The following is a 24,528-nucleotide window of genomic DNA, read 5'->3' as shown; positions in this document are numbered from 1 at the left end:
CCTGTTGATGTGTATTGAGGAATGCATGGATGCACATGCCTACACTGAGGCTCACGATGCCAGTGCAAGGAAGGGAGCAGTTTTGCAGAGTGTAGACGTGAGTCTACACGCAACACCACATATTCTGTAGCATTGGCGTCTGTATTCATACATGAATGCATCGATCTGAGCACTCATGCATGCGCATGAGAAAAAATGGCTGCATGTGAACACATGTGTTTGTGTGTACAAGGAGACATGGGTGCTTTCCTGGCAGTACACAGATGCATGGATTCATGAGGAGGTGCATGTGTCTGCCAGCACACTTGTGCTTTGGGAGCACAGACATATAGATGTGTGTGCTCACCTGGCTGGGCATCTCTGCAGGTATTTTTAGGTTATGTGTACTGGACTGGCTGTGTGCCCGTCACTCCTCTGGCCTGAATCCCTTATATATTTTCTAAAGATGATTTATCTCACTTGGTCCTCACTCCCAATGCCAGCAAACTGCTTAGTTCCACCTGTAATAAGCGTACCTACCCATCACAAGGGCATTCTGTTAAGATGGTTCCTTCTAGTGTTTTCCACACTGCGCTGTAGACAGGAACCAGAGTGGTGCTGATGGTGTTAAGAGTTAAACCACCAAGTAGTCGTTAAAAAGAAATGTTCATAAAAGGTAAAAAGCCTGTGATGGAGGTGCTTGGGCTGAGTGCATGGGACCCCACATGGGCACCCCTCTTCTCCCAGTTCGCATTTGTATTTATCAGGTGATGGAACTGACCGAGGTGGATGAGATTCCCCATGTCAACTGTGGTGTGGAAGGCATTGTTCCCTATGTTCTCTGAGAGCATGACAGTTTCCATGAAGATAGAGAATAAGGTCCCAGCACCTCTCCCACTAGTGACATTCTCTAGTAAATTTTCTGAACAGCCTCTGAGGATGGCATGACCATTCCCATTTTACAGGTGAAAAAAGAGAGTTCAGAGAGGAAGGTACCTTTCCTCCGGTGACACAGCAGGTCAGTGCCGGAGCCAGGAGGCCACTCAGAATCTGGCAGGTAGAATACAAGAGTCTGTCCTTGAGATAAGGAGGCTGGATTCTCACAGACCCAACCCCGGTTTACTATTTCATCTGAGATGACTCCCCGTCCTGGCTGAGTTTCAGTTTTCTTGATTCTAAATGAAAAGTGGAGACTCAGGAAAATGATGCCTGAAAACTCCCAGCAAAGGGCCTGGTGCAGTGAAGGCTCTCCAGAAATGTTTGCTGAGTTGGCACAGTCTAAGTTTAGTTTCTGTGGTTCTGGAAGTGGAAACAGCAGGTGGGGTGGCACTGCGGGAGGTGTGACAATTCAGAGGTCATGATTTCTAATCTCATATTCTGACGATATTCCGGGTTGTAACCACAGTGCCCTGAAGAAGTCATTAGACAGGCATGATTCCTATTCTCCAGAAATTTACAATCAAAGACAGTCCCCGGAGCATCAGAGCAAGCAATCTCAAAAGTTCCTATAAACTGGAGTAAAAGCAATGTGTTTGTGTGACACAGAAGAGGTGGCAGGAAGAGCAGCGTGCACTGTCGCAGACCTTATTGAGCAAAGACTACTGTCGGGCCTGGGGCTGACACATTACTCAACACATGCACATGTGGATTTAGTATTATCCCTAAGTCATGACGATGTTGGGAGGATGAAATGAGATAATATGTGCAAACAGTGGGGAACACAGCCTTGCACACAGAAAGCACTTAATAAGTGTCAGTCATTCTATTGTTTTAGATTAATTTACTACCTTATCCCAGGCACTGTTATAGGCACTAGGATACGGGGATGAATAAGACAGTCCAGTCTGTGCCTCCCTGGCACCCACACTCCAGTGATGATTATGGCGTTATTCTCCCCAGGTTAGATGAGGAAAGTGAGACCTGGAGATGTTAGGTGACTTCCGCAAGGTTACTCAACTAATAAATGGAGTGGCAGAGGTGGGAGCCCACGTGGCTGGTTTCAGGAGCCCTGCTCCTGTGCTGTGTTAGGGACCTGGGGTATGAAAAATGGGAGGGAATTTTAACCTTTCTCATTGAGCCACTTGGTTTCAGTTTTCCAGATGTCTTTCATCAGGTTGATTAGTATTAATCCTAACTATGACCTCGGCCCAGAGAACATTTTATTCAAAATACCTTCTCGTGAATTTCTCTCTTTACTTCTTCCAAGACCTAGTGAAGGAGTCAGGGGAGAGATCAGTTCCCTCATTTGACAGATGAGAAGACTGAGGTCCCGAGGTACAAATGCCTCACCTCGGGGGCATCACAGAGCCAAGACCAGAGTGGAATTCACCTTTCCTGACTGTTAACCCAGCAATATGGGAACAATGCTCCATCATCTCCCTGGGGAGAGGACTCTGGCATTTAAATGGAACAAAAAGATATCCCAGCAGTGGTCACAGGTGTCCTCATGCCTGACCCTGTCAGAGTAGGGCATGATTTGTCATCATTCAGGCACTCACTGTCCTGGTCAGGAGGGACATTGGACAACCTGAGCCTGTTTCTTATCCTCCTCTGACATAGTCAGAAAATCTAGAGGGTCTTCCCTTCTCCCCACGCCCAGCCTGGCATCTTCTCACGTCCCTTCCCTTCCCTGCCGCAGGGCACCATCTGTGGCCCATCTAAATTGGACTGAATGGTGTGGATTGCAAGTCAAGAGGGTCCTGTAATCATTCCACTGCTGGCCTGGGGCTCCGTGTTCTGGCGCCGTGTTATAAATAAGGGTAATGGAGTGGAGGCTAAATTACGTTCAAGGCCACTATAACACACAGAGCAGGCATGCAGCTTATTTAAGGAATATAGAGGTAGATTATGCTCCCGAAGCTGTGCAGTTGGAGCCAATCAATATCACTCCCTCCTTCAAATCAGGGTGATGGAGATTTTGATTAGGAGGAGGAGGGGTTGATGGGAATATGGTAGGATCCACCTTGGGGAGATTTTCAGTATCCGTTTGTTCTGTTCTACATATGCCCATTGAGCACCTACTCTGAGCTAAATGTTAGGGAGGTAGCAGGCAGCAGGAGAGGTTAGACCTTTAATTTTAAGAAGCTCCAAGACTTGGGGAGCAGAGGGCAGGTGAGGTTTGAAATAATATAGGCATAACTAACAATATAGGGTGATACGCTGAGCAGTGAAAGGAAGTGCAGAGCAGGGGCCCCAGCCAGCCCTGGGAGAAGGGAGGCTTCACAAAGGAGGAGACGCCTGACTTGTTCTTTCAGTTAGCTATTGCTGTGTAACAAACATACCCCAAACTTAGTGGCTTAGAACAATTTTTTAGCTCATCATTCTGTGGGCTGGTGGTTTAGGCTGAGCTTTGTTGGGCAGTTCTTCTGCTGTCTTGGCTGATCTCTGCCAGGCTTTCTCACATGTCTGTGGTCAGCCGGCACTTTGGCTGGGAGCTGGATGATCCAAGATCTGGTGGTTGGCAGCAGGCTGGGTCTGGGTTGAGGCAGGCAAATGGGCCACGTTTCTCTCATCATCCAGAGGCTGGCCAGGGCTTGGCCGTTGCAAGGTTCCCAAGAGCAGCAAGAGACAGCAAGTCCACAAATACTTTTCAAGTCTCTGCTTGTATTGTTTTTGGCATTGTCCCTTTGACTAAAGAAAGTCATATGACCAACTTGGATTCAAGGGGAGGAGAAATAGACTCACCTCTTGGTGGGGGATCTACAAGGTCACATTACACTAGTGTTGACGTGAGGAGGAGAAGACTGCTGACTGTTTAGATAGTCTACTTACAGCTGAGGTCTGAAGATGAAGAGTTAGTCAAGCAAAAAGAGTGAGAAGAACAGCCCAGGTTAGAGAGAACTGTGTGAACAAGAGCATGGAGTTGCTCTTCCAAAGGCAGGGGAACAGGAGAGAATGACACACAGGATGCTTACTTGTCGTTGTTTGACCATATTGCATGCCGTTTGATCCAAGTGGCTGCTATTTTGATAGATGCTACAGGGGGCCATACAGTGGGATGGCAGTGAGGGTGAGGGAGAGACAGATTCGTATTTTCTTAGGCTGAGAGACACTCCCCTGGTTCCTTGCACTTCTGAGCCTCCATGTCTCTAAGTATCTTTTCCACCCCCCGTGCCTCAGTATTCCTGCCTGTGAAAGTGGAATAGAGAGTCTCACCCTCTTGGGCTTCTATTTTAATCCTGTCTCAGCCCATATTTATCAGGCACCTGCTACTGCAGAAAACACTGAGCTACCAAGAGGGAGATGGGGAGATAATAGCAATTTCTGGCCCAGAAGAATCTCAAGACCTAGCAAAGGAAATGAGAATTATGGATGGGTGAGGTTAGTGAACCAGGGAAGGGAGTAGAGCCTCCCAGGGAAGGTTGAAGCTCAGAGGAAGGGGAAGGCCTTTTGGGCAGGGCTCTTCAGAGGAGTCACTTCTGCTGGCTTTGGAAGGATGGGTAAAGTCTGTGAGTGCAGAAGAAGAGATAGGGCATTCCATGCAGGAGGCACAGCATGAACAAAAACTGGGAGACCAGGACACTGCTTGGGGCCAGTGGATGATGGCTTGGTGTGCAGAAGCAATGGGTTTAGTCCAGTGTCTGGTGGGGAAAAGGGGGATCTGATGTACTCCTGGGATGTGTTCCAACTGCTGCTGCAGGGCCTGGCTGTGTCACATCTCCCACCATCTCTCTAACTTCTCTCACCCCCAGGTGACCTCCCAAACTCAGCACCACAGTGATGCTGTCCTGCCTGCATTTAACCTGGCCTGACATCAGCATCCTTTAGATGTATGAAATGCCAGATTCCAGACTCTGCCTACTTACCTTGCCAAAACCTGTGATAAATGAAGAGCTTTAACGCCTCATGCATGTCTCCATAACATCTTGTGCGTCCTCTTTCGTGACCAGTACCACATGATCGCAGCCTTCGTTGATGCATTTATACAACAAATATTTATTGAGCACCTACTGCATGCTAAGCATTGAGGATAGCACTTACCTAGACAGATGCAATCTTCTCCTATGAATGAATGAATGATGAAATGGATGATTGAATGAAGAAACTGAAGGAAGGGGAAATGCTGCTGGTGCTGCTTAGTGGGAACTGAGGAAAATCCAGACGAGAATGGAAGGTGTGTGAGGGCAGCAATCAAATTTATCATACTCCAGTCTATCCACAAGACCTAACACTGTGCCTGACGCATTTTAGACAGTCAACGAATATTTATGGGAGGTATCTTGTTGAACGTTGGGGATGATGATTGCATTTGCTCTCAGGACTAACTGTGGGACTTCACAGATTTCTGAGCATGTTGCTAGGTATGGCCTTATTTTCTCTCAATTCTACATTAGATGTGATATAAGTAGGACAGATCATGACCCCTCCATCAACCCCACCCCCCCTTACAAATAAATAAAGAGAATCATGGAGGCTTTGTGATTTGTCCTGAAGTAAACCAACCAGTTAGTGCAGAGGTATCACACAAACCTAGCTCCTGACTCCAAATTCGTTGTTCTTTTCGCTAACCCAGGCTATGTGATTATTGATTAAGTCAGAAAGACTGGTATATATCCATCCATCTGTCCATCTATCCATCCATGCACCCATCCATCTACCCATCCATCTGCCCATCCATCTATCCACTCATCCATCTACACATCCATCTATCCATCCATCCGTCCACCCATCCTGTCCACCCACCTATCCACCTATCTATCCACCCATCCATCTACCATCCATCTACTCATCCATCCATCCATCCATCCATCCCTCCATCCTGTTGTTTTAATTTATGGCATTTGGAGAGCTTCAGTACCCTCTGAACTAGGGCTTGGTCTGATTGCCCTGATGGGACCTGACATTTATTATTCTGCTAGGAGATAGTTCATAAGTAAGAAGTGATAGCCTACTTTTTACTTTCCTCTTTCCCTACTTGCTATACCTGTCTTTCTATTTCCTCTGTAATGATGAGCCTTTGTATTTGCCACTGGCATCCTCCCACTGCAGTCCTTTGCACATTTCCAATCCTCCTGCCTTCTTGCCTAATGCCACTCCTCCATCTGAAACACCCTCTGCCACCTGGCCACTTGTTGAAATCTTGCCCATCCTTTAAGACTCCTCCATGAAGACTTTCTAGATTCAGCAGAAGTCATCTCTTCTTCTCTAAGCTTCCCACTTTGATTTATAGCTATTTATAACATGCTTTTTTTCCATTCCTTGGACTGAGCTCCCCAAGAGAGTCCCTCAATGCCAGATTTCAGAAAAGGTTGGTCGACTAAATGAATCTTCAAAATGAGTATGTATTTGCATCTGCTACCGAGGTAATATATATTCAATATAGGACATGTAGAAAAAAGTGATTCAGAACATGATTAAAGTCGCCTCTGATCCCACCATTTAAAGAGTACCATTCTTGATATTCCAGTGTATTTCTTTCCATATACTTATATTTAGACAGAATCATAAGATTGTCTATTTTCTATATAAACTCTGTCTCCCCCTCCATGAGAATGTCTGCTTCTTTAAATTTAAAGTTCTGTCTTTCACTTCATTTGCATTTGTCAGAGTGCCTAAACTTGAGCCAGATGTTAGATAAATTTCTGTAGAGTTGTTACATGAGGATCAAGCCATCATTGACGTCCTGAGTTGCTATCTCTTCTCTCTGTCCTCTGGGGATGGCCACTAAATTCAGATATCTGGATAGCTCAGTTCAATTCACCAAACATTACGGAGGCTTCTGCTCTGTATTTGGTCGCTGTGTCAGGCCCTGGACTTCGCGAATGGCTCTAATGTGTTCCTTCACTAGAGTTGAATGAGAGAGGTCAGCTGTATAAACGGGTCATTTTAACATAGATAAATACCAAAGACCCAGACAGTGGTAAAACAGGATGCTATAACAGTGTGTACGAAGTAGCGTGTAATAAATGTAACTGCGGAATGCTTATTGAGGATCAAGATTAATGCTAAAAGCTAATTTATTTGTATTATCTCATCTAATCCTGACAACAACCCTGTGAGGCAGGTGCTATTATTATTATTTTTTTGATAGATGGAGAAACTGAGGCACAAAGAAGCTAAAAGGCTTGTCCAAAGAAACACAGCTTGAACACAGGGGAGCCGGGATTCAGATTCATGTGGTTGGTCTCGAGTCTGTGATCTTCTGCAGCATGCAATATTTCCTGTTTGTGGAAGCATAAAGGAGCACCTTGCTCATCTGGGGGTCAGGGAAGTCTTCCAGAGCAGGGGATGGAGTTGAGTGGGGAAGGCTATTCCAGAATCTGCAAAAGCATCTTCAAAGACATTGAATTAGGAAACAGCATAGTATATGTTGGGGTTTACATAAATGTTTGATCAGATTTAATATATAAGTGTAAGGAAAAGAATGAAAAGAGTTAAGTCAGGGGAGAAATGCAGGTGCCAGTCTCATGAAACTAGGTTTATTCTGAGGGAAATGAGGAGCCATTGAAAGGTTTTGAGCAAAGGAATGGCATGGTCATATTTACAAGTTAGAAATTTGATCCTGGTAGCCATTTGAAGGGTGGTTGCAATGCGGGGTCGGTGAGCAGAGGAGTTGAAAGAAAGATTCTTGGACTCTCAAGGTCTGGCACTAGTGCTCTTTTATTTAGAGAATAGTATGGAATAGCATGGGGACAGGACCCATGGGCAGTCAGAGCTGCTGCAAACATAGGTTGAGGGTAGGGCTAAATTTAAGGCATTTGTATGTGAGTTATCTCTTTGCAAGACAAAGGAAAGAATAAGTAAAAAACCTTGTTAAAATGGTATCAGTGCAGGTGGGGTCTGGTTATTGAGTGGTCCTATAATTTTTAGATAAGAATCAAACCAGATTAAGTAAATGGGTGAAGCCACCACCTTAAATGTTATTTTTAGCTAAAGACAAAGGAGGATGTTGGGGGTGGAGGGGGAGTCGATCATGGGAGATTACCATACAAGTACGGTAAACAAGATGCAGATTTAAGTCCTTGCCTTTGGCATTGATTAAGAGTTTCTAGAGATAAGATCATCCCCCCTTCTTCCTGGTACAGAGAGGGAGACACCTTTACAGATGGAGATTTCCTTTACAATGTAAATGTCTCTTGACAAAGGGTAAGTAAATTCTACTCCTCAGAGCCTCCTTCCCAGTCTTCTGTTTTTAAAAGCAACCAGCCTAAAATAATCCTTGTCAGTTGGAAGGAAGGAAACCTGGAGGTAGGGATACCAGTTGGGGCCTCTGGATAGTCTTCACATGATCCTTGAGATCCACTCTCCATCCTTCTCCTCCCTGGTATGTGCCTTGAATGGCTGACCCCTATGATTTCCTTCACCCTTGGGTGTTTGTTTGGGGTTGGCCCATGCAAGTGTCTTGCAAGAGATTGGCAGGTAGGAGAGTGAAGTTGGAACATTTATTACGCCACCACCTCCATGGTGGCCATGTCTTGTCAGTAGCTGGGTCATTCTGCTGAAGGCCACAGCTCCTGTCTGGCAGCCCTTTCTCACAATTGTGGCTTTCTTGGGGTTTTAGAACCCTCCCTGCCCTTGCCCCTTTAGGCCTGTGGTGGTAGCAGTTCCTACTGTTGCCAACCTTGAGGTACTTCATCATTGGTTTGCCTTAGCTCTGCCTGTGATGATTAATTTTGTATGTCAACTTGACTGGGCTAATGGGTGTCCAGAGAACTGGTAAAACATTTTTCCGAATGTGTCTGTAAAGGTGTTTCTAGAAGAGATTAGCATTTTAATTGATAGACGAAGTAAAGGAGAAAGGCCTTCATCAACGTAGGTGCGCATCATCCAATCCATTGAGGGCCTGAATAGAACCAAAAAGTATAGTAGGGACAAGTTTGCTCGCTGCTTGAGCCAGGACATCCATATTCTCCTGCCTTCAGGCATCAGCACTCCTGGTTCTTGGGCCTTTGGACTCAGACTAGGACTTACACCATCAGTTCCTCTGGTTCTCAGCCTTCAGGTTTGGACTGGAACTACACCACCAGCTTTCCTAGCCCTCCAGCTTGAAGATGGCAGATTGTGGGACTTCTTAGCCTCCATAATCAAGTGAGCCAATCTGTCATAAAAAATCTTTCTGTATATCTATCTATGTCCTATTGGTCCTGTTTATCAGGAGGACCCTGACTAATATACTTCCAAAGCCTTTGCAAATGATCCCATCATTAAACACATCTCGGTGACCTTAATGAGTGTGTCTTTTCTTTTCTGATGAGCGCTTGATGGCCGCAGAGCCATTTGAAGAAATCCACAAGGAGATGAAGGTTTGCATTAAGACAACCATGGTAGAGATGAAAATGACAGCGTGTGTTTGAGATATGTTTCCCAAGCCCACTCAACAGGACTTGCTGCATAGAGGTGACCGCCCATGAATATTGCAACAGCTAATGGCAAGAATGGTTGAAGTCAACGTTACCACCTTTCCTAGCCCTTTCTGCCTAGGCAGGGAGTTCATCTCACATAATGTCTGCTTTCCCCTCAGCGGCAAGGCAAAGACCATTTGCAAACTCATCAGAAGTGCTCTCTGGCCTTCTGTGAATAATCTGCTGGAGGGTCAGCTGTGCTGTGGAATCAGAAGGCGGGTTAGTTAGCCACTTGGGAGATGTTACCAAGATGGCTTGTGATCAGAAGAACTGCTTATTTTCATAATGACCTTCAGGAATTAAATAAAAATACAATGAGTGCCATAGATTAGGAAGAACAAGCCAATTAAAAGCACAACACGCCTTCAGGATTTTTTATTTCATTTTCAGGAGGCTGGAAGGCATCTGTGGCTGCTGAGGCAGGATGGCGGTCTACCCAGAATCACTGATGAAGGCTGATCTCTTGTCTTTAGTCGGGTGATTGAGGGGATTAGAGCCTATTGAATATTTCACGAGTTGCAGCCCAGGGTTGGGGAGGAGAACAGTGAAAGGTGAAAAGGCAACCCCTGTGTTTTCTTTATGATTCCGAATAAAACCAAGCTCTTCTGGTTGGGAAGGAGGCGGGCGCTGGAGTCAACCTACCGCCGGAAGGCATGGTGCACCAATTCTCCACTTTAATATCTGCTGTTTCATTTTATATTCATCATGTCAGCATAATCTGCCTTTATGGGAATCATCTTGGTTCCCGACCAAATGCGTTTAGTCCCCCTTTTGCTTTAAGTTTGATTGTAATATGACTTGAAGACTTCAATGAAATGTTTATATGGAAGGCCTAGGGGAAGAGGAGAGGGAAAATGCAATAGGAAAATCAGTCAGCGGGGGAATTGCAAGAGCTGGCCTTGGTTATGCTAGTATTTCTTTGACCTATTTTTAATGGACACAGGACCGGCTCTCTGATCAAGCGTACTCCGCTGATTCCCTACTGCATGCCAAATAGAATAGACTCTATCACCATGCATTCAAAGCCCTTAACTGTGTGTCTGAGCTGCATTTCCAACCTGACATTTCCACACACTTATTTGCATATGCACGCAGCTTCTGTGCCCTGAGATACCCATCCACTCAGCCATCTCTGTTGTCTCCTTCTCTCTGAGGGCCAGCTAAATGCCCATCCTCTGCAACGCTCATGCTACCACGTTTTTGGAATGGTTCTTGATCTCCAAGGTAGGAGAGTCCTGTCCCACCTTTGAGATCCCAATAGAGCTTTACTTTACCCTTTCTTAATTCTCTAATGAGACTTAACACTATCGCCATCATTTTGTCATGGACATGAGTAACTACGTGTGTGTGTGTGTATGTACGTATTTGTAATCAGCAATTCAGTCATTATTTATTGAACACTTACTATTTGCCAAGCAATTTTCAAAGTACTTGAGATATGGCAGGAAATAAGACATGTGAGGTCCTTGCTCTCCTAGAGAGACAGACATTAAACACTCAAGAAAATGCATAAAGTAGGGCCGGCCTGGTGGCTCAGTGGTTAAGTGCGCACGTTCCGCTTCTGGTGGCCTGGGGTTCGCCAGTTCCGATCCCGGGTTCAGACATGGCACCACTTGGCACGCCATGCTGTGGTAGGCATCCCACATATAAAGTAGAGGAAGATAGGCATGGATGTTAGCTCAGGGCCAGCCTTCCTCAGCAAAAAGAGGAGGATTGACAGCAGTTAGCTCAGGGCTAATCTTCCTCAAAAAAAAAAAAAAAGAAAATACATAAAGTAAATTTCTAGTAGTGATAAGTACACTAGAAGGTTTTTGTAAAGGAGATATCGTAGAGAGTGGACGTATGTGGAGAGGAGTACTTTAGCTAAGGCTGGCAGGGTCTCTCTAAGAAGGTGTCATTTGGACTGAGAGACAAACTGACAAGAAGACAGCTTGCAAGCTCTCGAGGAAAGTTCCAGACAGACTGGACAGAAAGTACTTATGCCCTAAGGCAAGAGGAAACCTGGACTGTTTGAGGAACAGCTGTAGAGCTGGAGCATACCATGAGGGGATGATGGAAGGAGGGGGGACAGGAAAATGCACAGTCTCTTGGGCCACATTAAATGGAGAGTGTACACGTGTGGGGAGTGACATGGGAGGGAGAGAGGATGGAATTTCTGCTACTGAAGGACTGAGAGCTTCCTGAAGGAAGGTTGTGTCTCATTTCACTCCATATTCTGAGCTCCTAACCTGCCTGCAATGGAATAAATAGATCCTCAATAAATTGTGTTGAATGAATAAACAAACAAACACGTGAATAAATGAGTGAATGAGCAGAGTCTTCTGCTTCTGCTGAAGCAGTTTTCTTTTCAAGGTGTCCTGCCCCTCCTTGCCACCCCAACCACACTTTCTTTTCTTTGTAATAGCGTAAGTCCAGGGCTGTACTCTGTGATTCAGTATTTACTGTGTTTCACACACTGTTATTATCGTTTAACGTTGACTGTCTGCTGACTATGCACTCAGCGTCATAGCAAACAAAGAGCTCAATCTGGTCTTTGTTCGTGGACTAATTTAGTCAAGGAGAAGGAGACGTTGTGAGAGCAACTGGCGTAGTAGAAATTGCGTGGACTGGAAATCCACTGGGCCCAGCTGGGGACAAATTCACCAGTGACCTTAAGCAAGTGACTAACCCTTTGTGAACCTCTGTTTTCTAATCTGAACGTGGGGAGGACAAGCCTCTTGAATGGTGGGATGTCAGGCACAGGCTTGGGAGACCTCCAGGAGTAAGGAGCGCAGATTTCAGCAAGCATTCCCACGCTTACTCTGCCTCATCTATACCAGGCTGTGTCAACCAGAGGTGGCCTGCCTTGGGGCTTTCTGCTGGTGCCATTGCACCATTGGACTCTCAGCACCATGAGTGCCTGCCCAGCCAGCAGCACATGGATCCGCCTTCTTGAGCTGTTCTGTGAGAGACAACTGTTTCCAGAGACAACTCTCAGCCCTGGGGTCCCTGGTCATCTGGTTTTGGCTTTGATGCACTGGGAGGAAAGTGAGTGAGCTACTGAGCAAGTGCCATTTACCATAATGTCTTCTCCTTGCCTCTGCCCAGAAGGCTGACTGCCAAAGAAGCTGATGCCAAGGCCTTGGGTGCTGAGGCTGGGAGGTAGGGTGGTGGGGGAGAGAAGGTGCTGGGGAGAGTCCTGCTCCACAAATTGGGTGCCTAGCCAGTCTCCTCCCCTGGGGCCCCCAGCGAGCTGGGGCTCCCACGTTTGAGGAGCCAATGAACTGTTGTGATTATCTCCAGCCTTGCTCAATTCTTGGTGCAGCAAGGGAAACCCAAGCGGGTTTTCACTTGGACTCATAACTTAGTGTGTTTTGGTCACTTTGTCTTTTACTTGGCATGAGGTGGGGGGCTGTTCAGGGTTTAGAGCACAGGAGTGACTTGAGCTGATTGATGCTGTGACAGGATTCCTCTGGCTTCTGGTTGAGAATAGACAGAAGAGGCAAGAGTGGAAGAAGGGGCAGGGTAAGAAGCCCTTGCAGTAAGCCAGGCAAGAAAGGATGGTGCCTCGGCCCAGGTGGTTCCAGTGGAGGAGGTGAGAAGGGTTGAATTTTGGATGGCTTTTGAAGGATTTCCTGATGGAGTGGAAGACAAGTGGGAGAGAAAACAAGTCGTCAAGGATGTCTCAAGATCTTTTTCAGAGCAGCCGAAGGTGAATTAGATCCTGTCCCTATTAATAATAATAATGGTAATAAATATTAATAGCTAGATTTTTATAGCACTTATTAAGTACCAGATGTTCTTTCCCTAAGGACTTCTGATTGTAAACCTCAAGGAGTTAGAGTCTATTGGGAATGGATGATGCAAGAATAATTCTGTAGAATTTGGTGATCAAACATCATCTCCTCATCTCTTCAAAGCGACTCTTTTTCATTCTTTGTCACCAGGTGTGATGCGGGCTGCACTGGGCATGGGGAGAGTTGACTGGGTAACAAGGTCTAACTCTACTTCCCTCATCAGTCCTCAAGAGCGTGTGTGTGTGCCCGTAGATGAGGTCTTTGGGGACTGTAGGAATACTGCCTCTTTGTCAGCTCTGTATCTTGGGAAGGGAGTCCCAAGTCCCAAGCCCCAGGCACTATGAAAGCTACTTGTCTACTGATGGATTGCCTCTGTCACCTGTAGTAGCTCTCAGATGAGTGAAGACCTGATAATTCTCCAGGAACCCCTCCCTCCCACATTTTCTTTCCTTCACAAGACACACTGCTAGGCCTTGTTCTTCTAGGACATTTCCAGGGACACATCCCTTTGGCACCATGAAAAGATTCTGTGATCCAAGTGCAAGGACACTTTTGTTACCTTATGCTATCCCCCTTCTTATTTAACAAGAGGCTATGTTGGTATTCTTATATAGAATGGAAGTACTATTAAAATTATAAATATGTTTTAAAAAAGTATTTACAGAGTGAAAAACAGCATAGAGGAAAGAGTTAGGAACTTCAAGTCAGCTGATTTTACAATTTACTAGAAAGTTCTAAATTCCCATTGGTTATATGGGGGCACTGGGGTGGGACAGTGGCTTTTCAAGTATTTTTAAGCCATGGAAATTTTTGTGTCAACACTTCCTTACTTACACTACAAAGTATATACACTACAGTATATACACTACAAAGAAATGGAGCTGCTCTGATTGAAGCAGGAGAAATGGCTCAGAACAACTCACTTCCCAAACTCCTTTCCCATAAGGGATGACCCTGGGGCACCTCACTGGGCTGATGTTCTCTTGGGCCCTTCCAGCTCTGAGGTTCTGTGGTTCTGTCATGAGCTCTTCCAGCTCAGCTTATAAAGAATTCACACTCTGAACTCCCACTCTTCTCATAGATGTGCTTCCTTCAAGTTCTAGTTCCATGGCCTCACAAGAATGTAGGCACTTTCACCTCTTGCTTAGTTCGCTACTACTGTTGGAGTAGAATGAATTATCATGCATGGTGCTATAAAAAAAGGGCACCAGGCAGACCTGGGTTCAAATCCTGCCACTGACGTTCTGTTGCTTGGGGAGAATCTTGCCTGCAGTTGACCCATTTATAAATGAAAGTGATGATTTCTGGCTCATAGGATGGAGCTGGGGAAAGGTATCCTGGTACACAGTAGATGCCCTTTGAGCTTCTGAATATGTTTGGCTCCTTTCCTCCCTGGAGCACCGAGGCCAGGCATTATTAGCTCACCGGGCGCCTTGGGTCCTGTCTTGCAGAGATGTCGGGCACCGCGGCGGACATCTCCCTGGTGCACTGGAGACAGCAGTGGCTGGAGAATGGCACCTTGTACTTCCACGTCTCCATGAGCAGCTCCGGGCAGCTGGCCCGGGCCACCGCCCCCACGCTCCAGGAGCCCTCTGAGATTGTAGAGGAGCAGATGCACATTCTCCACATTTCCGTGATGGTGAGTGAGTGGGAATGAGTTGGGGGGACCTGAGGGGGCAGGGGAGGACGAGGTGGAGAGAGGATAGAGGGAGGCAGGGGCTTGCCAGCAGATGGAGGGAAAGAGCTGGCACATTGTGAGAGGTTAGAATGATAAACGGAAGGTCAGATGGATTCCGTGGCGTCACTTGGACTGATGCATGCCCATCCATCATCTGTCAGCTGTGACAAACTAATTGTGCTTCAGAGAAGAAAATCAAGGGTCTCCAACTCCTTGGCCTTTTGGCCGACATCTCTGGGAATAGCTGTTTAACATGTCACGTGTTTGGCTTGCTTTGCTGAGGGCTGAGGTTCAGTGCTCCAAAATACAACTGGCCTTTCCAAGAATGACTGAACAAACAAAATTGGAGCAAAATTGGCATGGGGCTGCCCTTTCCCAAGCACCCTTAATGTGCCAGGTGCTCTAACCCTCACACCACCCCCTTCAGTGTAGACAGTATATGATGGCCCGTGGAGCTGGATTGGGCATAGCCAGTGCGGTTGCACATGGAAGCCCCTCCACTGCCCTCACGTTATAGTTATGAATAGTGAGTCAGAGGGGCAAAGAAGCTTGCTCCAGTTCTCATAGCTAGTAAAAGATGGAACTGCTCTTGGGTATTCGAACCCAAGCATATCTGGCTACAAAGCTTGAACTAGGTCCCCACACTCTGTTTCTCTCAATGCAAGAATTTACTGAGTTTCTACTATGTGTCAAGCACTGTGCTGGGCACATTTATGGACATTATCTCATTGTATTCTTGCCAAGAATGTGTGAAGTCTGGCATGTCACCTCCATATTATGGGTACAGAGAGGTGAAGTGGCCTGCCACCTCTCTTGGCCCCATGATCTAGAACTTTCTGAGTCTGCTGCCTCCTCAGGGAAGGCTATTAGAGCTGAGATCACTTAAATGGTAGTCTAAATGTATGCAGGCTATATTAATGGTTTCTTTAAAAAGCTGTAATTAATGGCTTTGTGCAGTAGACAGAAAAAAACAAATTCAGCCTGCAGAATGTATGGGGTCTAATTGGCTCAAGAAGAGATCAGATAATAGCTACAATTGACATCCCCTAGTACTTTTTACTCCTCAAGTCACCCTTACATTATTTTCTCCTTTAGCACAGCTCTGCCAGATGCTTGAGGAAATGTTGTTCTCAACCTGTTTGTGAGGAGGGTATGGCTCAGAGAGATGAAGTGATTGGCATGACACTATTCAACGAAGCAGGGCTACCACCCACCCTGTCATTTCTTCCTTCCATTCAACAGTCAACAGTATTTATTGAAAGGCTACAGTGGAGCCCATCTTTGCTTTCGGTCTCTGTTCTCCTGGTTCCTCTTCAAAGAACACTGTGCCTTAGACACTCTGATTAGGGCTGAGTACGAGCTTGGAAGTTTTCTCTTTTTGGAAAAACACACACATACCCCAGCCAGACAGCAACGTTAATTTTGGACCTAACTGCATGCTCATCACGTGGAGGAACAAATCAAGGCCTTTGTGTTATTCATGGAATGAGTGTGATAGACTTTTCCCATGTATATATTTAGTGAAAGATGCAGCCACACGCCAAGCCAAGCGGGTGCCTGCATGCTAACTTTGGGGTGCAGGTTTGTAAGTGCCATCTCAGGGTACTTGCTGAATTCCTCAGGCGGAGGGGCCTGGGTACCATCTCATGTTAAGAAGGGTTGGAGGGCATAGCTGCACGTCTTTTAATGTTCGAAAGTGAGACTTGGTTTTGGCTAGCATTGCTTAAGCACTTTCTGTGTTCTGGCACAGCATTCACTTACATACATCCTTCCCGTAACCCAGTAACCCGATAGTACTATCTCAATTATAAATGACCTTTTTTAAGTGGGCTTTCTGCCTCCAGGCCTGATGTTAGCTCCACTAAATCAGACTGTCTCCCCAAGGACTGTAGGTGTTTCTCACCATTCCCTTCTGCTCTAAGACCCAGATATCTCTGAGATTCCCTGTCATTCAGGATGTGGCCAGCAGAGGAGGCTGTGCTGAGGTTGGCACTCTTCAGACCCTCCCTGCCCATGCGCTGGAGTGGCCCAAGCCTACCACCTTGTGGTTCCACCAGTTCGTTTCCTCCTTTGGGGCTCCAAAATCTGCATCTTTCCTGCCCTCACCTTACCCTCGGGAGGCAGAGTCATGGCCAGGAAGTTTGGGACCCCACGCTTTGAACTCTCAGAGGTGGGACATGCTTCAGGGAGCGCTGCGCTCTCTCTAGAGGTAGGACGACTTGGAGGTTATAGCATAGATTTCAGAACCCGAGTGCTAAGATGTAAAGTCCCATGTTGCCACTTCACACTCTGGGTGATCTTGGGCAAAGTATTTAACCCCCCCGTGCCTTGTTTTTGTCATCTGTAAGTGAGGGTTATAATAATACTTATTGTATAGGTACACCCAACACTTGGATAAGAGTTGCTTGGCACGTAAGAGCCTTAGCTTTTATTATTAATGACACGTTTATTGTTGAGATGTGCTGATCTATTATATCCTTTCATTTCATAGATGGATAAACTGAGGTCGAAACACAGGCTAGGACTTGTCCAGGATCCCCCAGCCAGTCAACGTGGCTTGGCCCGGAGGACAGGCCTCTCTATGGCTCAAATTCTGTCCTTGACATTCTGGCCACAGACAATTCAGCAAGAACAAAAAGAGTTTTCTCGCTCTCCTATCCCCAAAGCAACCATTCAAAATGGCATTCATAGTGGCTGGGATCTGTCTTCTCATTTCACAGATGAGAAATCTGAGACTCAGCGAGTTTAATTGACTTGCCTAAGGCTACTTGGCTAACAGAAAAGCGGTTCTGGGACCAGACTTTTCCCAAGATTCCAAACTCATGACACCATGGCTCTCACTCTGTCGAATTTCCCATTGTTTTCATCTTTGGTGAAGATCTGAGATAGTTTGTGAGAAGACCCAAATCATCCAGTCAGATCTCTGGAAGTCAGGGTCAATGATCTCCCTTCTCTTTTCTTAGCAAACGTCCTGTCTGCCCACGCAGGGCAACCAGTTCCGGCTTAGTCTCTGGAACCTGCTACAATCCATGCCTACTGGAGTGGACCCAGCATGCTCTTTCAGACTTGTTAAGTCTTGAGTTGAGTTCTACTTTGTCTCAGAAGGTTGCGTCATCTGACTCTTAATATCCCAAGGGTCATGCGACGAGGAAGTACTCACTGAACCCCGGAGTGGAGGTTCCTCTCTTCTAATCCATGGTGCCAGCTTCTGCTCCTCTGAGCAGTCACACGCCTGCCTGAGCCATGCAGGCAGCACATGCAGAGAAGAGAGCAGAGGTTCCAAATTCACAGTCTCTCTTCCTGTTTCCTGACAGTTTTACTCTGGGGGAGTTCCTTCACCTCTATGAGCCTCAGTTTATTTTTCTAGGAAACAAAACTGATCATACCAGTCTCACAGGGTTATTGAGAAGAGCAGAGGAAATATATAAATAGCACCTAATATTGGGGCACATCGTGTGCACACTATAATAGCGGCTATTAAGATTACCCTTGCAGCAGTGTTTAAAGGACTCTAATCTAGGAGTAAGAAGACATTGCATTTAGTCTTATTTTTGCTGCTATTTTGCTATCTGATCTAGAGAAGTAATCATAATACCTGACATTTATTGAGTATTTACTATATGCCAGGTAGTGTTCCAAATTTTGTTTTTGTGCATTATTAAAGTTAATCCTCATGACAAATCTTAAGGTAGATACTATTATTATGTTTATTTCATAGATGAAGAAACTGAAGTGTTAATAAAATTAATAACTATCAGTGTGATTTGGTCACACAAAGGTTAAGTGGTAAAATAACTCCATATAGTCTGACTCTAGAACCACCACCTTTAATCTGTATAGCACCAGCATTTCTCTTCTCTATGCATTCATTGCTGACTTAAATTATGAGATATTATGGGTAAATTCTTACAAGGACTCCCTCCTTACATGGAATCCATGGTTACATGAAGGCTGTGTAGGATTTGGAAGTCAACTCCAAGGTTGGACAATATCTCTGTCACTAGCTTTATGACCTTGGCCATTTCAACCTCATCATCTGAAGAACTGATGTAATACTCCTCAATTCTCAGAGTATCAAATGAGGTGACACATGCAAATGTCCTTCACAGTGAAAATAATGACTACCATCTTTGAGGACTTTATGCCAGGCACAGTCTAGGTGCGATATATGCATTATTCCATTTAATGTTTCTAATGCTGTGTAAGATAGATAGTGTTTTTGTCCTTCATTTACAGGTGAGGATCCTGGGAGTTAGTGAGGTTTTATAACTTGCTCAAGTTCACATCATCAGTGAATGCTGAAGCTGAGATTCCAACTCCTGTCTGTCCAATTGAGAGTCTTTGCTCTTGGGCATAATTCTGCCTGGTGCAGCACCTGACTTTCAACAAGTGCTCAAAAAGTGAGAGTTGTTACTAAAATGTTAGCTGTAGTGACAACATTGGTGACAAAATGTTTCGAGAAAGGGGATGAAAGGAAATGTTTGGTTTGATGGGAAAGAAGAGAAGACCTTTGAGAACACGTTTCTTACAAAAGGACCATCCCACAGAAAATGCTGCAGATTTATACTGGTCGGCTTCAATGAGGGGGGCTACAGAGGGACCAAAATTTCTGTCCATGGCAGGGGAAACCATTTAAAGGATTGGAGCTATCCATCAGTGGAGTAGATTGAGTCGGGGGGTAATGAGTTGCCTGTCTCTGAGGGGTATGCAAGCAAAGGCTAGAAGACCTATCCATCAGGACTTTGAGGGGAATAATAGTTAAATTAGATGACTGTTGTAGTTCCTTCAAACTTAGAAGATCTATGACTCTGTGGCACAATAATATATAGAAAAATACTTTGAGGGTTATAAAATGCCACATAAATCTAAGGAATTATTATTACCATTCTCAATCATTAGCTTCATTTACAAGATCTGTGTGATATGGGGATATTTTTTCAAGCTTTCTGTGAAAAACGACTTTAGATCATTTCCCAACTGTTGCATTTATTCATTCACAGAATATCATGCATTCCTTAGTTCATTGATTTAACCACTCAATTATCCAATGGTTTACTTGCCTACTAAAACTAACAATGAAAACTGTATCTGATAGAAAGAAAGAAAAAAAAAAAAGGCTTTTTTTTCACCCTGAGGAAGATTAGCCCAGAGCTAACATCTGTGGCAATCTTCCTCCGTTTTCTATATGTGGGTTACCGCCACAGCTTGGCTGATAAATGGTGTAGGTCCATGCCTGGTATCTGAACCTGCAAAACAGGCCACTGAAGTAGAGCATATCAAACTTAAGCACTATGCCACAGGGCCAGCCCCCAAAACCTTTTAAAAAATCAACCACAAGCTCAGAACAAGCCAACTATATGGGATCTGATTGCTAAAAGTGGTCTTACATTTTAAGTTGGATTAATGAAAGACTAGTTATCTGAACAACTAGTTTTAGAGGTTCTAAATGAGGCTTGAAATATTTTGTTTACTTTTGGGGGTCACATGTTAAGAGAAACAATAACCAACTAGAAAAGTTATGAGAAAATAATCAAGACAGTGGAGAATCTTAAAAGAATAATGCTAACAAGCTAATAAGCATTATGTTATAATGTTTAGTTAGTGTTACAGTAATTGATACATTTTTAACTCATTTAATTCTTAGAATAATCCTAATTCATCAGATATCATTATTACTTCTGTTCTGCTTTTGAGAAAATGTAGGCACAGAAAATGTAAGTAACGTGCAGGAACTTAGGTGTCGCAAGGTTCATATTCTGCCTCCATAACTGACTCACTGGCCATGTGACCTGGGCATGTGTTCTCCTCAGCTTCCATTTCCTCATCCATAATGGGGTGAAGATGGAGGTACCTGCTTATGAGGCTGCTGTGAGGATGACCTAAGATGACGTATCATAAAGAACATATGCTACAGCCTGACACAGAACGAGGCCTTCCTCAGTGTTAAGCTCTGCTCTTTATAAGTATATTAGTTTCCTAAGGCTGCCATAACAGAGTACCCCAAACTGAGTGACTTCAACAACAGACATTTATTGTCTTGCTGTTCTGGAGACCGAAGTCTGAGATGAAGATGTCAGCAGGGTCCTGCTCCTTCTGAAGGAGCTAGTGAAGGATCTACTCCAGACCTCTCCCCTAGCTGCTGGTAATTCCTTGGCTTGTGGCAGAATAACTCCAGTCTTCACATGGCGTTCTCCCCATGTGCGTGACTGTCTCTATCCAATTTTTCCCCTTTTTATAAGGACACTGGTTATATTGGAGAGGGACCCACCCTAATTTTCTCATTATAACTTGATTGCCTCTGTAAAGACCCATTCTCCATATAAGGTCATATTCTGCGGTTTTGGGGACGAGGAGTTCAACATGTCTTTTTAGGGGGACGCAATTCTGTGGCAACCGATAATGCTATTGCTGCGTTACTTATAAGTGATATTATTGAAGGATGCCAGCCAAGTTATTATAGGTTGCAGGTCTCAAAAGCCTTTCAGAGAGAAGATGGAGTGATGGGGGAAGCATCCTGACTACAAGAGATTATTTTAAAAGGCAAAACTGCAAAAATCTAGCAGTGGAAAAGCCATGTGGTTCACATAGCACAAAAAACTATGGCCTGGGACTCAGGTGTCCCAGCCCTGCCACTCCTGCCATGACTTATGCAAGTCACATTCCCTTCTTAGCCTTGGGATCTCCATCTGTAAATTGAGATCATTAAGCTGATATCAGTTGCCAAGACATGATGAAGTTTGGCATTACAATGATCCCAAGTACATGTTTATGTAAGTGGGCCATAACTCATGAATCTCATTGACTTTTTTTTCCTCCAGAATGTGGAATTTTTAAAATCACAAATAAATTGTTTAATTTGTAAAATTTTAAATCACATGAAATTTGTAGCTTGGCCTTGACTTGCCTCCACAACAAGGGTTCAATAAAAGCCTGCAGCGTCTCTAGCTGGGCTTATGGGAAAATTAGGAGAAGAAACCATGCCTTCTCCCTCTAGGAAACGTGGCTTACTTCCCACAACACTTAGGGGCATAGCATAGGGAAGTAGAATGAGTATAGAGTTTGGTGTCAGGAAGCCTGATTTTGAGCTTAGACTCTGCCTCCTACTAGCTATAAATATTTGGACAAATCTTCGCCTCTCTGAGCTACTTGTTTGGTCATTTGCAAAATGGAAATAAAATTAAAATCATAGCATTGAACTGAGGTAATGCACATGAAAGCATTTGGCTAGGTTCTCCCAAAGGCGATGGAACTAAAAACTATGGTTGGAATGTTGGGGCTGAGATCACCTTAGACCTTGCAGAATCCAACTCTTCTAATGAATCAGCTTTCTCTTGTTTGTTCTACAAACAAATCTCTCTGAATCTCAGCGAGTGACCAAACAGTACTTTATTTCTCATGCACGTTGCGTGTCGGCAGCTGCAGTGGCTCAGCTCTGCTTGTCTTCTCATTCTGGAACTTTGGCTGAAAGGGAGCCCCAGTCTGAGACGTTTGGTTTGCATGGCAGAGAGAATGAGCAACAAAGCTGACAGAAATCTAGGATGCCCCTTAAAGAGAATGCTTAGACGCGAGTTGTCTCACATTCTATGGGCCAAAGCATATCACGTGGCCAAGCCCAAAGCCAATGGCAGGGGTATGCAATTCTTTACAGAGAATGGGCATGTGCATGATGGCAAATAGCAATAGACTATACCCCACTTTCATTTCATTTCGGGCCAGAAAATGGGGCCAGAAAATGAATGTTCTCCATCCCTACCCCGTTCGTCTGGGCTGACAATCAAGCCCAGATGGAAGACGTTGACAAAGGCATCCTAGAGATGGCAAGAGGCAACTCAGGAAGGGGGCCTGAAGGTAGAGCCTTCGAACCTTCTGGCCAGAACAGAATGTAGGATGGCAATGAGTATAAGGAAAAACTCTGCATAATGTGAGACAGAGGGAGGCAGAGAGAAACACAGACATCCAGCAATGTGAATTAAGAAACTATCCTATGCTAGGTATATAGAAACTACCAGTGACAGAAAGAAATAAAAGGAAACTGAGAAAAAGGGAGCCAAGGACAATGACAGAGACATAGAAAAATAAAGGGAAGTTGGCAAAAACAGATAGAAAAGGCTTTAGTAATAGAAGCAGAGACAGAGGAAAGAGGAAACAGAATAAAAGAGACAGAGGAAGCCACACAGAGAGAAGGTGGAGAAAGAAGAAATAGAGAGCCCAGTGAGGGGGGCAGATAGAACCAATCCCCAGGCAGAGCTTGGAGGGTGGGCTGCAGGCTGAAGGGCGGGGCCTAGGAGTGATGAGGAGGCTGAGGAGGAAGACTTGGAGACAGGGCATTGGGCACAGTGGATCTCAGAAGAGGCAGCAGAGGGGAAGGTGGAGGAGGCTGCACTGTCAGGTCCTGGAGAAGGGAAGGAGAGGGGAGGAGCAAAGGAGTAAAGTGGGGAGAGAACAGACAGGTTGACTGAAGAGTCCAAGCCAATTACCCTTTGGTGGCCACGCCCTACCCCCTTTGCTTCAGCCTCTTGTTCCGCATTTTATTTTCCTTCAAGAAAATGGAGCCCTTTAACGGTATTTTGACGTCATGGAATCAATGAATGGGTGTGTGCGCATGTGCGGTGCAGTGTTCACGCTGTTGACTCCCTTCCCGCATGCCCTGAGTTGCTCATAGTAAAAATGGGAGGTGCGCTTAGCTTTGGACACAATGAAGCTTCCCTCTCCCCTTCAATTAATTCCCCGATCTCCCCTCTCTTGGAATCTCAGAAGGCAGCTTGTTTTGGTGGAAATAATGTGGTTTTGGAGACAGATGCGTGTTCAAATTGTGATTCTTTCCCTTATTGCTGTTCAACCTTTGGCACGTTCCTGGACATCTCTGATTCTTACTTTCTCCTGCATTTTCAGTGAGGCAGTGGATCCCTCATTCATGGGGCAGAGGGGAGAAATGAATAATAAAAGACGCATGAAGTGTCTTAGAACAGCACTCAGAGAAAGTCCCTTTCTTTTCCTTTTGTCTTTTAAAATATCCCCTCCTAATTCAGCCTAGTGCATGCCCTTTGCAAACGTCCTTTGACCTAAGTTTGGCAGGGGTTATTAAGAATACTGACTCTTGGGGCCAGCCCAGTGCTGCAGCGGTTAAGTGCGAACGTTCTGCTTTGGCGGTCCAGGGTTTGCTGGTTCAGATCCCGGGTGCGGACATGGCACCGCTTGGCAAGCCATGCTGTGGCAGGCGTCCCACATATAGAGGAAGATGGGCATGGATGTTAGCTCAGGGCCAGTTTTCCTCAGCAAAAAAGAGGAGGATTGGCAGCAGATGTTAGCTCAGGGCTAATCTTCCAAAAAAAAAAAAAAAAAAAGGATGACTCTAAAATCGTGATATAAATAATTGACTAAATAAATAAATGGGATAGAAGAGATAGCTCTTCCTTAGAGTAGAATCCCAATTAATAAATGTAGAAGGAAAGTGGGAAATAGAAAACCACCATTAGACAGTCACCACTGTAATAATTACCACTGACAAGAGCCACCGATATATACTAAAACTAATGGGTGAAACTTCAAGAAGAAGCAAGATATTTGCAGACTCTCAAAGCATCACCCTCACCAGATATTTATTAATTACAAAAGGAAAATAGGGGCTTACTAGTGGAGAAATCTGGCAGATACCACTTGCATTACTTTCCCCGGGCCACCATAACAAATTACCACAAATTGGGGGCCTTAAAACAAAAGAAATTTATTCTCTCACGGCTTTGGAGACAAGAAG

At 45.0% G+C, this 24,528-nt stretch overlaps 1 protein-coding gene across 7 annotated transcripts in view; it reads left to right on the top strand.

The window, feature by feature from the left end:
- The window catches only part of ASTN2 (astrotactin 2), an 828,204-nt gene that overhangs the window by 104,571 nt on the left and 699,105 nt on the right, over nt 1-24,528 (top strand). For all 7 annotated transcript variants that reach the window (XM_023628756.2, XM_023628754.2, XM_070251110.1 and 4 more), the window contains exon 2: nt 14,548-14,735. In XM_023628756.2, coding sequence (XP_023484524.1) covers nt 14,548-14,735 — 188 coding nt within the window. The remainder of the gene's footprint in view (nt 1-14,547; nt 14,736-24,528) is intronic.

The sequence above is a fragment of the Equus caballus genome, chromosome 25 (assembly GCF_041296265.1).
Source record: "Equus caballus isolate H_3958 breed thoroughbred chromosome 25, TB-T2T, whole genome shotgun sequence".
Classification (NCBI taxonomy): domain Eukaryota; kingdom Metazoa; phylum Chordata; class Mammalia; order Perissodactyla; family Equidae; genus Equus; species Equus caballus.
This window is presented reverse-complemented; position numbering and strand designations above follow the sequence as displayed.